At 49.9% G+C, this 17,010-nt stretch overlaps 1 protein-coding gene across 2 annotated transcripts in view; it reads right to left on the reverse strand.

Annotated features, from left to right (window-relative positions):
- LOC125941534 (neprilysin-1-like) overlaps positions 1 to 14,393 on the reverse strand; it is a 70,935-nt gene extending 56,542 nt beyond the window's left edge. The window contains exons 1-2 of one of the 2 annotated variants that reach the window (XM_049659016.1): positions 14,237 to 14,393; positions 502 to 579 (exon numbers count right to left, since the gene is read on the reverse strand). In XM_049659016.1, the coding sequence (XP_049514973.1) occupies positions 502 to 579; positions 14,237 to 14,356 (198 nt within the window). In that variant the 5' untranslated portion in view covers positions 14,357 to 14,393. The remainder of the gene's footprint in view (positions 1 to 501; positions 580 to 14,236) is intronic. The other variant, XM_049659015.1, reaches the window with a different exon arrangement.
- Positions 14,394 to 17,010: the final 2,617 nt, after the last annotated feature.

Here is a 17,010-nt window from a genome sequence, read left to right on the forward strand (position 1 = left end):
GAAGCGCGAGAGAACGTCACGATGCGAACATAAGGAAACATAAGAGGGATAAGGTAAGAGAGGGCTACACAAACGATGTGATTCTCTGGGCATGACGCTTTGATAGGCAGTTGGACCTGATTTCCTTCCCTGGCTGCAGAAGTATGCGCGGCTTTACAGGTTTATTTCTGTTTATTTCGTTCCACCTGCAACACAATGTGATTTGTTTGTTCTGTCCACATTCAATAAGTCTGGTACCAGCGCTATATTGATTGTGTTCTGTGACATAACCCACGTACGTATCGTACGTATTCTTTGCTGGCCAGTAAGCGACGTATTGCAATAAGCTATCGCTGGTATAGTTGGTGAAAAATGCTTATTAGAAGGCACAAATGACACTAGTCTTGTCTCTGCTTCTTGTTTTTGACCTCTCGCGCCCGTCTTCTAAAGGTATCGTTGCCACTGCTTCGAACACAAGGGACAAGAAAACGTTCCCCCAAAATTTTATTGGAAGGTACTTACGTATTTGTAAAGGTGTTGAAGAACGGTCGTGTTCAGTAGCCATGGGGAATAACCAATTTTCGCAACCATTTTTTGCAACTGAAATAAATGCAAACATTTTGTTGTCAAAAAATTATTTGATTTACTATATCGTAGCGCCGTTGGCTTTGGCTGTCACAGTAGGTAAAACAAGAAACTAAGCGTAGGAAGCCCAGATGTAAAGGGAGACTTAGAGAAAGACAGACAGACAGACAAAGAACTTTATTAAATAGGTCCTGAGAAGCCCTGCCCTAGGGCAGAGCTGCGGGCCGCTCCCACGTGGGGACGGGTAGGCCGAGCCTAACCGCCGCATCGTGGGCTCTCTGGACAGCCCAAGTTTGTCGTGACAGTTCTGAGCTCTGGATGGCAGAGCTCCATTCTTCTTCCGTGATGCGATTGGGCCCCTGTAACGAGGGGCATCGCCAGAGCATGTGTTCTAGATTGCTAACAGCCGCACAGTCGGGGCAAGTAGAGCTAAATGCCTCTGGAGTGATCGAATGAAAAAGGGCCAGGTTGGGATAGCACTTAGTCTGAAGCATGCGTAAAGTGGACGACAGAGGTCTAGCCAGTTTTCTATGGGGTGGAGGATAAGTCCTCCTACCCAGGTGATAGTGCTTAGTTATTTCGTTGAAAGTAATGAGAGTGTCCCGAAACTCGAGAACCCCGGCCTCTGAGCTCGCCCCTATTCCCGCGCGGTGGGTTAGTGCGCGCGCTTGGGAGTGGGCGATGTCATTGAGATTGGGCAAGGAGTCAAGCTGGGGGCCGAGGTGAGCCGGAAACCACGTGAAAGGAAACACAATAAATTCTGACACATCCCTCTCACGAGGACTGTCGACGTTAATGCGATTAGCATTCATGCAGTGTAGGGACACGCCATATTCCCCAAGACACCTTTATTCAGAATGTGTAATAGTCGTTCTGAGATTTTCATTGCTCTTGCTATACGCTACATACACTGTCTCCGGGATTGGTCCACTTTTCTATGGCACTCACTCTCTCAAGTAGGCCCTGACCAATAACGACAACTCCATGACAACGACGCAGTGACGACCATGAGATCACAAAGAAGCAATGACGTCTATGGAAAGGCGAAAGTGTTGTGGCGAGGACGGCCCGACGATAATATGATAATGATCCGGAAAGATCACAATCGCATAACGACAACATGGTGGCGACGATGGCATGAGGACAGTGGGATCACAACGAGTTTATGAGGACGATTGCGTCACGACGACAGTATGACGAAACTGGAATAATGACAATGGAAGGACCATGACGGCATCACGATGAATGTATGAGGACGACGTAATGAAGACGATGGCATGAAACGGTGGCATAATCCCAATTAAATTGATGGCAGCATAATTACGACGGAATTCCGAAGAAGGAATGACGTCGATAAAAATTCGAAAGAGGTATGACGACAATGGCGTGATGATTGCATGACGTTTCTGAAATGATGACGACGATACGACGATAGAATGACAACAATGGGATAACGACGACTGCATGATGCCGATGGCGTGACGACGAGATGACGAGACTCGGATGACGAAGCTGAAATGACGACGATGGAACAACCATAATGACATGACGACCACGAGATTGCACGACACTTGCACTTCAGTGCATTCGCACGGTGACAAAAACAGATACAAAAAATCAGCGCAACTTCACTGACAACGTCACGAAGACTGATGAAACAGCGGAGCTGGTGGCTTCACCTTGGCTCCTACTTCCCGATGAGTCTCTTCGTACCGTTGCCGTGGCGCCGCCTCCCTCATTCGAACCTAGGTGTCTTCGGATCTTCGCCATCGCATAGCCTCGGCTTCCCTTGTTTGGAACTCTGGATGGGCACGCCGTCGGTGGGATAATGTTCGATCAGCTTCCCGGTGTCTTTCCTGCCGGGGCGCATCTTCCGGCGACAGTTGCTTCTTCGTCCTCGAGGAGGCGTGGCGTCGCCGTCGAGAGTAGTCGCACCTCGCGTCGGATCCACCAATTTACGGCCCTTGTCCGGTTCTTTTGGCCCTATCCAGATACTTTCCTCCAGAGTGGGTGAGGCAAGTCATCAAGACCATTTCTATACCAATCTCATCCCGATACTCGCCCGGGGTGGCCCAGGAGAATTTCGGGAACCCGTTCACCACGCCGTGCGCCGACCTAGGCATATCCGGCCTAGTTTGAGTGCGTTTACCCGCACGCCAGCCCTCAGACGACAGGGCGGCCACCCGGCCGACCGCCACTATCTCGTCGCCCATCTACGGGCTACCCACCGCCATGGAGAACGCTGTAAAAGGACATGAGGGCACCCCCGAAGAACTTTGGGACGCTTCCTGGCAGACGCCAGGCCTCCGTGCTCAAGAGCAACGCCGCGCAGCGTTGCGCCTTGCCGCCGCCACCGCAGCTAAATCGCCGCTATCGAACCAAGCAAGTGCTTCGCCTCCTCAGCCCCGCCGCCACGCTGCGCTCTCTCGCCTCCCAGCCTACACGATTCACGTCGACCAAGCTCCAGCCTTGCCATTTATACACCACCTTGCTGCAAGCAGCGAGTCTGCAAGACCTACAGCCCGCATCTCGCTACACGGTGCGACTCCACCTGGTCAACATCACCTTTACGCTCAGCGTCGCGGAATGGGCTCGGGCTCAGCGTGCAGAGCTCGGGCTCCCTCACGGTGTCCGGCACCACCTTCACCGTCCGCCTATACGCCCCACCGCCGGACGATGCCCTACGGGGCATACTCTACCACGCCTTCGACGATTTCACGGATGAAGCCATCCTTGACGATCTCCAGGCAAGCAATCCTGCTCTTTCTATTGCGGTTGGTTGCCGTATAGGCAAGACTCCCCACATCTTGGTCACCCTCATGGACCCCAAGCTGCCCCGGTGGATCTTCTACCATGCAGTCCACCTTCGCCTCCTTCCTTTATACAACAAGATGGAGGCCTGTTTTAACTGCCGCTCGACTGGCGACCAGACGCACGTGTGCTCCAAGCCACAGCAGGAACGGTGCCATCGCTGCGGCGACACTCATCCCCCACCACTCGAGGGCACGCCCCCTCCCCCCCCCCCCCAGCTTGCAACCCCCGCTGCATCATCTGCGACGGGAATCACTCCACGCATAGCTCCAACTGTAATCACCGCTACGTGAAACGCCTTTAACGCCCGCGGCACGTGGTCCTGCGCACGCGGTCGTGCGCCGCCTCCACCCTCCAAGTCGACCACTGACTTTCCGACCCTCGCCCCTGCGACCCCCAAACCCGCCTCAAAGCCCACCCAGTCGGCGTGGTCCCGCGGACCCCCCTCCACAAGTCACCGCACTGCAACAAGAAAACGCCTCCCTACGACAGCAACTCACTGCACAAACCGCTCAACTTGCGGCACAGAAGACCCAAATTGACTCCTTTCAAGCTCAACTGCGAGCTCTTGAAGAGAAGTTCGAGGCAGCCATCACCCTCCCATCATGTCTGCCCTCCTCAATCGCCTCCTCCTCTGACATGGATGTTTAGACCTCCGAAGGGGGCACTAGCAAGCGCCGCAGACTAGACAACCCCCTTACATCTCTCCAGTTTTCCGAAGAGGTACAGGCAGCCATCAAGACGACCTTGGTGGACCTCGAAAAACGGGTGGATAGCCGTTTCAACTCGATCTACCAGCTTCTCACGGCACAACAAGGAGCTCTCAATGCCATCCGCATGGACCTCGCTGCATATATCCCCCCCCCCCCCCCGCCTATCCCCCCGCCACGTCCTTCCAATCTCTTCACGCGACGGTCGATACCCGTCAAACTTCCATGCTCGTTACCATCCGAGCCAAGCCACCCCTCCACGCCCGCACCACCTCATCCTCTGACGCCCGACCCTCGCCAGCCACGGCCGAGGCGACACCTTTTTCTTCCGCTACTAATCATGGCTGACCGCTCCATCGTCTCCGTTTGGCAATGGAACTGCCGTGGCTTTCGCCCCAAGCGTAACCAACTCCTTCTACACCTTCAACAACTGGACCCATCGGTAGCTCCTGACGTCATCGTACTACGGGAGACTCACGGCACCGTTTCCCTCTCGGGTTACGTCGCCCACGACCACGTGGCTCATCACCCTCTGCCCCACCCCGTCACGGCCGTGCTCACTCGGCGGACGCTCACAGTCAATCGAGCCGATCTACCTTCCCTACGGTCCACCATGTCTTTCTCGAGGTCCTACCTCAGCGATGTGAAGACCCATCTCTTTATACTCTCAATGTTTACAACCCCCACGCGTCACCGAAGACTTGTCACTCTCGTTGCTCTGCTCCGTGCCGCTGCAGCGAGAGCAGCCAAATCCCCCCTCCTCGTTCTCGTTGACTTCAACGTCAGGCATCCGGACTGGGGTTACTCGAAGGCCGATGGCCCCATCACGAGGCTGTGGCATCTCGTATACGACCTCCACCTCTCCCTGCTCACCCACCCCACGCAGCCCACGCGCATCGGCAACAGCGTGTGCCGCGACACGACTCCGGACCTCAGTTTTTTCCGTTACGTGCACGACGCACGCTGGCCCAATACACATCAGTCTCTGGGCCGTGGCCACTACGTCCTCACCATTCAAGTCCGTGCCTCCCCGCGCAAGCCGCGCTCGCACACGACCCGCTATTGACCCTTTTCGCGGCGATCCCGTGGGCGCTGCCATGTTTGATCACGTGGTGACGCGTTCATTGCTTGCCTCAACTGCCTCCGTTGCCTCCTTGATTACAATGGAAATGTATGACGCCGGCGTGGCTTAGAAAACCTCCGTTTTCGGAGATATTGTAGACGGCGACTAGGTGGACGACACGAAGCTTTGATCACAGCTTCAGAGAACATGCAAAAGCGATTTCGGAGCTGATTAAACTATGTCCAAAAGGCGCAAGCAGCGTATATGGTGCTTGTTCTAAAAGGGGGGGGGCTAAATATGTATTCCAAACTATCCAAGCTTTCCGATTATAAATTCAGTCAGGATTAGTGTGTTTTGCTCTTTGTTCTTTATTCGGCAAATATTTTGAAGCAGTGCCTTGTCAGTTTCTGACTCAGTGAAGTTCCTCAGTGTGGCCACTATCTGATTATTTTCTGCCTAATCGCTCGCGGGTGTGCTCAGTTGCGATATATTTAACTGTTCTTGCTGCGCACAAGGCTTGAAACGTAGCAGTTTTGTACATTGGATACCTTGTAGCAAATATATATTACAGCTAGTAAATCGCTCACTCTTGTGGACCGTCACGGAACATTCAGCCTCAACCATTCGTGGGCCATAGGTGTAGTCCGTCATTTATTGTGCGTATACAGTGCGCATATATTCAAGTGTGCGCCCTTCACTTATTCTTGATACGTCGGCGATAGAGTGGGCGTAAGTTTTCCTGCCATTTGGGACAGATGTGTATAGATAACGTGCGCGAAACTTACTATGACAGGAAGCGGGGCTACTCCCTTTGTCATTGTTTAACGAATGGTACTCACTCTTGCCGACGTTCTGGGGATGGAGCCCTTTCTTTGAAGGTTAGCGATACAAAGCGGGCGGATGAGCAAATTTCTGTATCCTCGAGGAAAGCCGTACATCTCGAAGTGCCGGTAACACGTTCGGACAGTTGCAGCAGCGGTCCGCAAACTTGGCCACGCAGATTCATTCTATTCCTTGACATGCCAGTCACTATTTTTGCAGCCAACTACTGCACACGTCTTCAATCCACATGATTCAATCTAGCATAATTGGAGCACAGCGAAAACTCAGTTGCATTTCCGGCAGCTAATCGCACAGAAGCAAGGTAGAAGCGGTAATGGTTTCGTATTCGTGCGCGGTCGCTGAGGAGAGGGATGGCGCGCCGCCGTGAGCGCCATCTCGTTTCTCTAAAACAAACTGCTCCGCGAAAAGGGTCAGTACGGATTGGGATGCGTTCCGAGCCTACCGGCTGCACTCTGCCGCCCCCGACATCGAGGACCTTTCGATGTGGACCAACCAGCTACTGGCGGACCTCGACGGGGTCACCGCCTCGATCCCCACCACGGAGGACCATTCAGCAATTGACCCACAATCGATAATCTCCGGCCCATCGCACTCACTTCGTGCGTCGGCAAGCTTATGGAACATGTCGTCCTAGCTCGCTTGCAAACGTACGCGGACGCTCACCACCTCCTTCCCCACACCATAATTGGTTTCCGCCCCTACCTTTCCACGCAAGACGTCCTCTTGCAACTCCACCACGACCTCCTCGATCCACCCACCTTCTCGGACACTAAGGCTCTCCTTAGCCTCCACCTTCACAAGGCGTTCGACCACGTCTCCCAATTGGCTATCCTTACCTAACTCGCCACCATCCACCCCGGCTCTCGCGCCTACCACTACATTCGCTCCTTCTTCACAGCCCGCACGGCCGAAATCATCGTAGGAGATCTTTCGTCTCCCACGTATGCGCTTGGATCTCGTGGCACCCCGCAGAGCGCCGTGTTAGCACCTTTCCTTTTCAATCCCGCCCTTCGCTCACTTCCCGACAAGCTCAACCGTATCCCCGATCTCAAACACACCATGTACGCGGACGACGTCGCTCTTTGGGTCACGTCTGGCTCCGAACAGGCACATTGAGCAGACGTTGCAATACGGAACTGACGTCGTCACGTGCACGCGGCCGGTCTCGCTTGCTCGACGGCCAAATCGGCCCTCCTCCTCATGCGGCCCCCCGACCGGCGTCGCCACAAGACGCCTCACCCCACCATCACGATTCACGCCAATTCCACTCCCTTTCCCGTCGTCTCTCATCTCCGCGTGCTCGAATGATACTAATGTCCAACCGCTATAATGCTCACACCATCGACCAGCTCTCGCTTTCGGTTCACCAAACCGCACGCATTCTCGCTCGTGTCCGAGCGCGGTGCACGGGCATGCGCGAACACGATCTCCTCCGCCTAGTCGATGCTTTCGTCGTTTCCCGTCTCACGTACGGCCTTCCTTATACTCGCCTTCTCAAATCAGAACGCGACAAAGTCGACGTCCTCATCCTCCGGGCATACAAGACTGCCCTCGGCCTTCCCCCCAACGCGTCCACGGCGTGTCTCCTCCGCCTGGGAGTCCACAACACGCTCGACGAACTGATCGAAGCTCACCGCACCGCTCAGGTGCAACGCCTTCATCGTTCGCCGACCGGTCGCCACATCCTCTCTTCCAACGGTCATGACGCCTCCTTTCACCCGCCATACCTGGTCTCACTACCGCATGCTATTCAGGCAGCCATCTCCATCAAGCCGCTACCCACGGCTGGCGTCGTGGTGTCCCGCTACTCGCGGGACACCACGACGCCAGCCGCCAAGCCCGTGCAGCCGTGCTTCATGCCCAGTACGCCGACCACCCCGCCGTCGCCTACGTGGATGCGGCCCGATACGCTTCACCCGGGGACGCCTTCGCAGTCGTTTCCGTCTCGCCATCCTCGCCGCCCTCGGGGCCAACAATCACGGCCGCCACCGTTCGAACACCCTACGTCGTCGAGGTTGAGGAGGCGGCCATCGCTTTAGCCGCCACCTCGACCGACGCCAGCGTCATACTGTCCGCCTGCAAGCACGCCATCTCCAAATTCGCCCGAGGTCTCGTCTCGCCTACCACCTTACGGGTCCTTCGTCCACTCCTACTGGAAGATGAACCGTGTCACATTGAACTTTTCTCGGTCGCCGCCCACTCAGGCCACCCCGGCAACGAGTCGGCTCACCAACACGCCCGAGGATTCGTCGACCGAGCGGTGGGCCCCTCCGCGTCGGACGCCTTGGGGCCGGAGCCCCTGGTCACCTACCATGACATTACCCAGCACTTTCGCCTCGAACGGATCGCCTTACGACCCCCACATGGCAGTCTTCCCAAGTGGTCCGAGATCGCCTGGCGCCGCCTCCAGACCCACACCTCTCCGTGCCCCCTAGTGTATTCACACATCCACCCTTGTGTCATTGATCCACGCTGCTGCCTGTGCGGCGACGTTGCCTCATTAAACCACATCCTCTGGGGCTGCCCGGAAGATCCCCCGCTCGCCGACCTCGTTTCGCCACCCCCCACCAACGAACAATGGGAGGCCCTTCTCTCCAGCGCCGACCGAGACATCCAGACACGGGTCCTGGCATAAGCTGAAGACGCCATCGTGAAACACAGCCTGGCAGCCTACGTAGCTTAGCCTCCCTTACCCCTTCTAATAATAAAGTTGACGCTCACTCACTCACTCACTCACTCACTCACTCACTCACTCACTCACTCACTCACTCACTCACTCACTTTTCGTCCTCGCCATGCTATAGTCGCCGAACACGGAATGATCTGCGCCGACAATGCGCAGAGGCCAAATACGGCAAAACACGATAACGCGCCAGCGAAGAGGCCAAATACGATAAAAAGATTACACCTCACAAGAGTTGCTCAAAAATTACTCTTTAGAAATTAAAAAAATATATAGTGCATTTGCAGCTTTCTACATATATGGCTCCAAAACACATTGTGCACAGTGCAGCTGCTGTGTAGAAGAGTTCACCCGGTCACGCCACTATAATTAATCCAAAAGCAAGCGTACAGTCTGCTAAATTATATGGCATACTAATGGCGCTAGATAAAATAAGTAACGGCAACAACAAAATTGTGGTAATATACACTGACTCGAGAAGTGCCATGAGTGCAATTATCTCGAAACAAAGAACCAAAAACCCTCTCTTACTGCATATCCCCCAAGAACTTCATAAACTTGCAATACGTGGGTATAGCGTCCACGTTTGTTGGGTTCCAAGCCACGTTGGGATTAAAGGGAGCTTGCCGGCTCCATAGCAGTAAATGCAACCGTGAGTGATGCCTGCAAAATGCGGGAAATTCCCTGCCAAGACTACAAACTAATAATTAAAGGAGCACTGAGGTCCAATTGACAGGTTGAGTGGAACCTCGAACAAAATAATAAATTGCACCTGATTAAACCAAACATAAAAGAATGGAATAATTTCCATCATAAAAACCGATTTTACGAAGTAAATCATTCAAGGTTACGAATCGGACATACACACACCTACCACATAACTATGTGCTTTTGGGAGCAGAACCACCTGAGTGTGCGAATTGTAGTGGCCCGCTCTCAGTGATTCATATTCTTGTAACCTGTCCGCTATATGAAACACACGATCGCACTCATCAAAAAAATTTAATAACACATACCATTCCATCCTTCTCTCTTACTATGAGATTACCCCATTTTAGCATTCGACGACATGGTGCATTATTTAAATATAGCGCTGGAATTTTAATGAGTACATAACTTTCTTTTCTTTTTTTTTCTTTTTTTTAACGTTTACTCGTTAAAAATGGTACCCTGGCACCGAAAGGAGGGCACCGAAACCATGCACGGTGGGAGGAAACTCATCGCCCTCTTGCCCATGACAATACCCAGCTCTTAGCTTCCTTTTAAATTTTGTATTTACGGCCCATATATCTATTCCGGAATTACGCTATATTTTGATTCTATTTATACATTCTAGCTGTATAAAATGGACCCTGAGTATCGTGTTTATTACAGCATAGCCTGATTTCATCCTATTTCAATTAGTACCAGAGACAAATAAACTTTGTTTTCGCGCTCTTTGGGCTTACTTGCCCTCGCGCCATTCTACTCCTAACTATTTCCTTTAATCTTCTACCCATTTCCTTGAAAGCAAAAAAAAAAAACACTGGATTCCTTGCACTCTGGTTTCAGGGAATGCAAATCCACAGCAGATCACCTTGTACGCATCGAAACAAATGTACGTGATTACTTTGTGCATAAAGAGTTTTTCTTATCGTTATTTTTAGGCAGGGGCAAAGCATATGGCACCACTTGGCGTTTCGGAAACCTTCGTGATTTGGCTGCAATGGGCGTCCGAGGAAACTTGCTAAACGCGATTCGAAATTATCACTCGAACTGCACATTCTGTGTTCGAGTTGGTAACGTCCTATCGCGTCTATTTACGCAGGAGACGGGTGTAGCATAAGGTGGTGTGCTGAGCTGTACTTTATTTATTGTCAAAATGAACTCGCTCCATAGTGTCACGCCACGTACTATGTTTTATTCTGTGTATGTGGATGACATCCAAATAGGTTACAAATCGTGTAATCTTAGTATCTGCGAGCGACAAATACAGCTTGGCTTAAATAAATTGTCTAAGTGAGCGAACGAGAACGGTTTTAAACAAAACCCTCAAGAAAGCACGTGTGTGCGTCCTCTTCTCTAACAAGAAAGATATGCTGCCGGACCCCGTGATTGATCTGAATGGAGAACGACTATCTGTAAGCCGGGAACACAATTTTTTGGGATCATTTTAGACTGCAAATTAACTTTTGTCCCGCACCTAGAGCTCCTTAAGGCAACGTTTCTCACGACTATGAATGGGCTGAAGCTCTTATCGCGCACATCCTGGCGAAGGGACAGGAGATGCCTTATATGCTTGTGCAAAAGCCTAATTTTATCACGTCTTGACTATGGAGCCATAGTCTATAATTCTGCTACGCCGAGTGCTTTGAAAATGTTAGATCCTATCCACCATTAAGGCATCCGCCTTGCTACAGGCGCCTTCAGAACTACTCTTGTGCAAAGCCTCTATATCGAATCTAACGAATGGTCTCTATTCTTCCAAAGGACATATTAATATTTTTCTATTAAGCAGTAGACCATCCACGTCATTCAATTATTCACGACTTGTCCACGGCCAGGCTGTTCCGTAACCGCCCAGCCACTAGGCCACCTCTGTCCCTCCGCACTGTCAGAAAAAACCGGCGTCCCCCTTCTATAGAATGTCCTAATGGCTCCTGCTAGGCTTCCACCACCTTGGGAGTGGCAGACCATCCAGTACGACATCTCTTTCGTAGAAATATCAAAATGGGCACCAGAGGCATATATACATTCGCATTTTCTGGAACTTCGGCATAAGTATCCCTGTACTGAATTTTATACGGACGCATCAAAATCGTTTACTGGTGTCGCTTGCGCAGCCCTGAGACCGTCTTTTTTAATGTCTGGTGCACTGAATCCGCATACAAGTATTTTTACAGTGGAAGCATGCGCAATCCTCTTGGCAGTTAACCATATTTTTAGACAGCTGTCGTATAAGCAGCATTACCAAACCTGTTGCTTCAATGTACTAGCAGTCAAAATAAGAATTTGGCTTGTTAAATGTTTGTGCCATATATTTAGCATAAATCGCTCTCCGAAGCCAATCCCGGCCGTGGAGGCCGCATTTCGATGGGGGCGAAATGTAATAACGCCCGTGTACTATGCATTGGGTGCATGTTAAAGAACCCCATATGGTCAAAATTAATCCGGAGTCCCCCACTACGGCAAGCCTCATAATCAAATCATGATTATGGCGCGTAAAACTACAGAAATAACTACTAGCATAGATCCCACTACAAAGTATAATGAGACTTGACTAACATGAATGCACTGTTTTGTGGGAACAGTGTTGAAATTTATTCCAGCAATTCTGTTGTGCGCAAGCATATAACTTATTGCCTCCATTTTTTCTAGACGACAGCTCTAGCCACGGACAACCGCACCTCCCTAGAATTTCTACCTCGTCTGTGTCTATGTGGAACGTGCTGCTCAGCCTTTCAACCGGTCTTTCTTTACTGATAACCTTTTGCATAAGTGCAATCACAAATAAATTTTCCTACAAACGATTTACTTTTGTAGGATGGTCACATGCATATCCAAAGAAAATGACTTTTACTATTCAGAAAATGTAATAAGCTTTCCTATGTACAGATGCACCTATGGAATGCGCGTTTCTATAGTAGATACGAGATACTCAGCTCTGTAATATTGTTTTTTTTAATTGTGCCCCAGCAATAGCAACCCATTATGGCCTGCTGGCTTTTTTATATTGAGCGGAATATTGCACAGCTAGCACTTAAATACATATTACGCGAAAAATCACACGCAACAGAAGAAATTGTCACTACAAGAAGAAAGAGCCTGAAAATGGCAGCTGTTGTAATGAGCAGATCGCAACACGAAACACAACTCGTGCCTGTTTCCTCATGCGTCTACCGAGAAAATCACGCGCTCGTCGGGCGCATACCAAACGACAACCTGGATGGCGTCACCCCCTCGCTCAGCGACAAGACACTTGCCATTATAGAAAGCTTGATATTTGTTTTCTCAGAGGCTTGGCCTATCAGTCGCCGGGGGATAAACTGGCGCTCGTGACGAAACTACCATTTACCTTGCGCGTATACCAGCTGACATATACGTGGGAAGAGTCTGAGAAACTGGCGCTTGACGAACGTGCTAGACGTTTCAAAGAGCGAATTTAGCAGGAGAGAAGTGTACATACAATCATTGGCTAATGGTTAGAACATTGGGCTGCTGTTCGATTTCAGCCAGAGTTTCGATTCCACCATCGGTCACGCATTTTTTATCGCATTATAGGGACTTCACCTACTTTGGAGTTATCAAACGGAAAGCTCGAGGTGCGCTGAACGTAGGAAAGTGCGTCACCGGGCACACGGAATTGCAAGTTTGTAAGAGTTACGAAATATATAAGCATCCTATTTATAAATGAGAGTGCGCAAGGTCACTCACTTCCACGCAGCTGTCGAGACGTCACAATCATCACATTCTAAATATGCTATATCGCTTACTTAGAGAGGGGCGTTAAGTTCTGATTTTTCTTAGCGCTTAGAAGCACAGTGGCTAATAATGTTAGCTGCACGTCCAGAAAAGATGCAGCGACTCTGAATGTTTGGCAGTTTGGTGCTCACCTAATGATACTTTGTATGGGTGCGTACGTAGTAAATGAACACTATGTACAATAGTTCTGTCCAATAGGTGAAGAGCGAGGAAGATTTCAGGTTTAGAAACAGCTGTGTTTGTGAGTAACTGTTGAGTGTAATATTCTTCCCGAAGCAAATTACTGGGCACTGATCAACCAATAACAAAGCAACTGCGCAACTGGGAGCTATTCAGCATTTCTTTGTTATAATATCATCCGCAGCTAGGTATAAATTGTGTGTTGTTTCTTTTCGGACTGTCCTATTTCGTGCAATAAACCCGTGAAAAAAAAATACACGCACACGGGCCTTGACATCTTCAGCACCATTATTTTTTGTCTGTTTGTGCAACAGTCACATCTCAAGAAGAATTACACGATTAAAACAAAAACAGCACGGCGCTGACGGCGATGACTGCGGTATGACCGAGCACGTCTGCGACGAAAGTGGCTGTGTAGCAATTACTCCGGCACGGCAACTACCACGATAAATAGGATGGCGAAGACGGCCGTATGATATGACGATTGCACAACAACTGCGATTGCTGATATAAACCACAGGGAGCAGCTGTGTTTGGGAGAGGAACGTCGATAGCGACTGCTGCGCTGAACACGCTGACCACCTGCGCTTCACTTGGGCCTAACGTCTTAGTGAATTTTAGCAGCTCTTTGACCATGGTAATTAACCACAACCTTTAATTTTCATAACTCTTGTTTTAAGTTCAATGATTTTCTCTATGTCAAATCTGAATAGCGTGCATTTTCGAGCTATAGCCCGTGACAATCATTTATTCCTAGCACTTTTAACATTAAATTACAGCGATATTGGCAATTGACTGTGCCTATTTTAATTAGCTTACAATCTTGCACATCTCGTTTATATTTACTGAACACACTAAAACGAGAGACCAGACAGCAAACTATTGTAACGCTCGTAACCTGTGCGAAAAATATGCTGGTACCTTTTGTAGAGCCTTCATTTTATTTTCTGTGTCCATCCACGTAGCACCTTGAAGGGAATCGTTGAAAACCTCTTTGAGTCTGACCGAAATTTTTTCTACCTGGAACACAAATGGGTACATCTTTAGGACTGCATTCTCGTGAACTTCAGAGCTCAATAACTCGTATCCTTATTTCTTCGGTACGTGCGCTTTTAAATAATTCAATTCGCTACTCATTTATTTGAAACCTATAAAATACAGTCTTAATCTTCCAGTTCTGTCAAGTCAACAATTTAGGTGGGGAAGAAGACATACTCAAACATCTATTTCTTGAAATTATTCGTTCATGTATTTAGGCACAGAATATACCTGTGCTCATTCGCTTTAGATGTTGACCCGTGCTTTGAGAATTTAATGAAAAGTAAGTCATATGCAGAATGTAAAATACGGTTTGCACACATTGTTTTCTACTCTTTCTAGCGAGGAACGTTAGTCGGGAAATGCCTTGCGGCGTGCCTTTGGTATTCCAAAGTGTGTTTATATGGCGTACTTCGTTCGTGCTGCGTGTTTGTAGCACATAAATATTGACACGTATACATGTTTATCTTTCACCGGTGGCCGCTTTCCACCGGCTAACAAGTGTTAAACGTTATCGCTCCGCGCAGGACGCGCCTGCATCGGAAGCTTCTCGAACGTTATCGATGCTTCTATCCTTCGTCTGTGCTCACCGACGCTCGTGTAATCTGATTGTATGAGCGACGCGAATTGTCTAGAACTTTCTCAGATGTCACGTAGTAGTGACGCTGAAGTAAACTGTCGTAAAAAACTGTATGACGAGACTGATTCTTTATTGGGCGAACCTGTGCCCACAAAAGCAAGCTACACTCGAAGCACAACGAAAGCGGCGAACACAGTCGGCGGTCATCGAAAAATCTCATCAGCGGCGAAACGCGTCGGCTTTTATACCTGAGTCATCGAAGGTTCCAGATTAATCCATGATGCCCGGGTGTCTTCCAGAAATTTCTAGACAATTCGCGTCGCTCATACAATCAGATTACATGAGCATCGGTGACCACAGACGAAGGATAGAAGCATGGATAACGTTCGAGAAGCTTCCAATGCAGGCGCGTCCTGCGCCGAGCGATAACGTTTAACACTTGTTAGCCGGTGGAAAGCGGCCACCGGTAAAGATAAACAAGTATACGTGTCAATATTCTAAGACAAGTACCCGGCAATGAAGTGGAATACTATTTCCGTACAGAGAGTATGAATAGAAACACGAAATAATTTTTGATGTGGAGCACATATCATTTAGGTTGCCACCAACGCATGCGCTGGAAGCTCACCGCTCGACCAGAGGAGATTTTAGTGCACATGGCACACCTGCGTGTTCAGCTCTTGCGAGTAGCCCCGCTTCAATGCTAGAAAACTGTATACATAGAGCCCCTGATTTGTAATATTGTTAGGCGAAACCAGACACGCGGTTGCGAAACCAGACAAGCGGTGTCCCGTCCAGAAAAGATCAGATTGGCAAGCATGATGGTAGGGTCCCAGTGGTGGCTTCGGCTAACACGCTCATACATGCTGAGCCAGTCGTCGACGTCAACGCCATTTTTGGCGGAGAATGTCCCAGGATCACGGAGACTAGGAACCGTAACGTACGTTGTGGTTGGCGCCGCAGGTGTAGGTGGCGACGGGGTGGTTCCATCGGAAGCCATGGCTGATAAGACGACGGTGCGGCCGCTTTGGAGCTCCGTGGCGAGGACGGGGAACGTTCCACCTCCACCACAATGTTACGCGAAGGACGAGTCAGTAAGACGAGGAATTATTTACAGGTTGTATTTATAACAGCGGTTGCAGCGCTCACCGGTTAGATTCACGGCGCGAGCCCAGCTCGTTCTTCCTGTTATTTTCTCCAGTGATGGCGCCCGCGCACCTCGTTCAAACAATCAAATACCGCACGCTTGTAGCAATATTAAAGAAAGAAAAGCTTTCTTACGCAATTAATTTTTGAAGTAACGGCATTTGGCGGCAAACATTTATACGTTAATTCGATACGACAACCTAGGCATACATCCTATTAACCTATTATTAATTCCTATTAATTAACCTATTAATTCTTATATGCATCGGCCGTAAACCGGCTTCATTGTCCTGTACGTTGTTCTGGTCTTGCCTGAGGCCGCATAAGCGCTGCTGCGATTTCTGAAGGCTACCGGACTGAGTGCGATACCATCTGTGATATTGACACGTACACATGTTTATCTTTCACCGGTGGCCGCTTTCAACACCGGCTGACAAATGTTAAACGTTATCGCTCCGCGCAGGACGCGCCTGCATTGGAAGCTTCTCGGACGTTATCAATGCTTCTATCCGTCGTCTGTGGTCACCGACGCCCATGTAATCTGATTGTATGAGCGACGCGAATTGTCTAGAACTTTCTGGAAGACACGCGGGCATCAGGGATTAATCTGGAACCTTCGATGACTCAGGTATAAAAGCCGACGCGTTTCGCCGCTGATCAGATTTCGACGATCGCCGACTGTGTTCGCCGCTATCGTTGTGCTTCAAGTGTAACTTGCTTTTGTGGGCACAGGTTCGCCCAATAAAGAATCAGTTTCGTCATTCACAGTTTTACGACTGTTTGCTTCATCGTCACTACTACGTGACATCTGGTGGAGGTGCTTTTATGTCCTTGTACCGGACCCCCCCCGTCCAGCCGTGAGCCAAGCCCACACCGTCTAGAAGACGTCGACGCCTACCCCGACCAGCGAGCTAGTCGCAGGCTACTGAAC

The sequence above is a fragment of the Dermacentor silvarum genome, chromosome 11 (genome assembly GCF_013339745.2).
Source record: "Dermacentor silvarum isolate Dsil-2018 chromosome 11, BIME_Dsil_1.4, whole genome shotgun sequence".
Lineage (NCBI taxonomy): Eukaryota > Metazoa > Arthropoda > Arachnida > Ixodida > Ixodidae > Dermacentor > Dermacentor silvarum.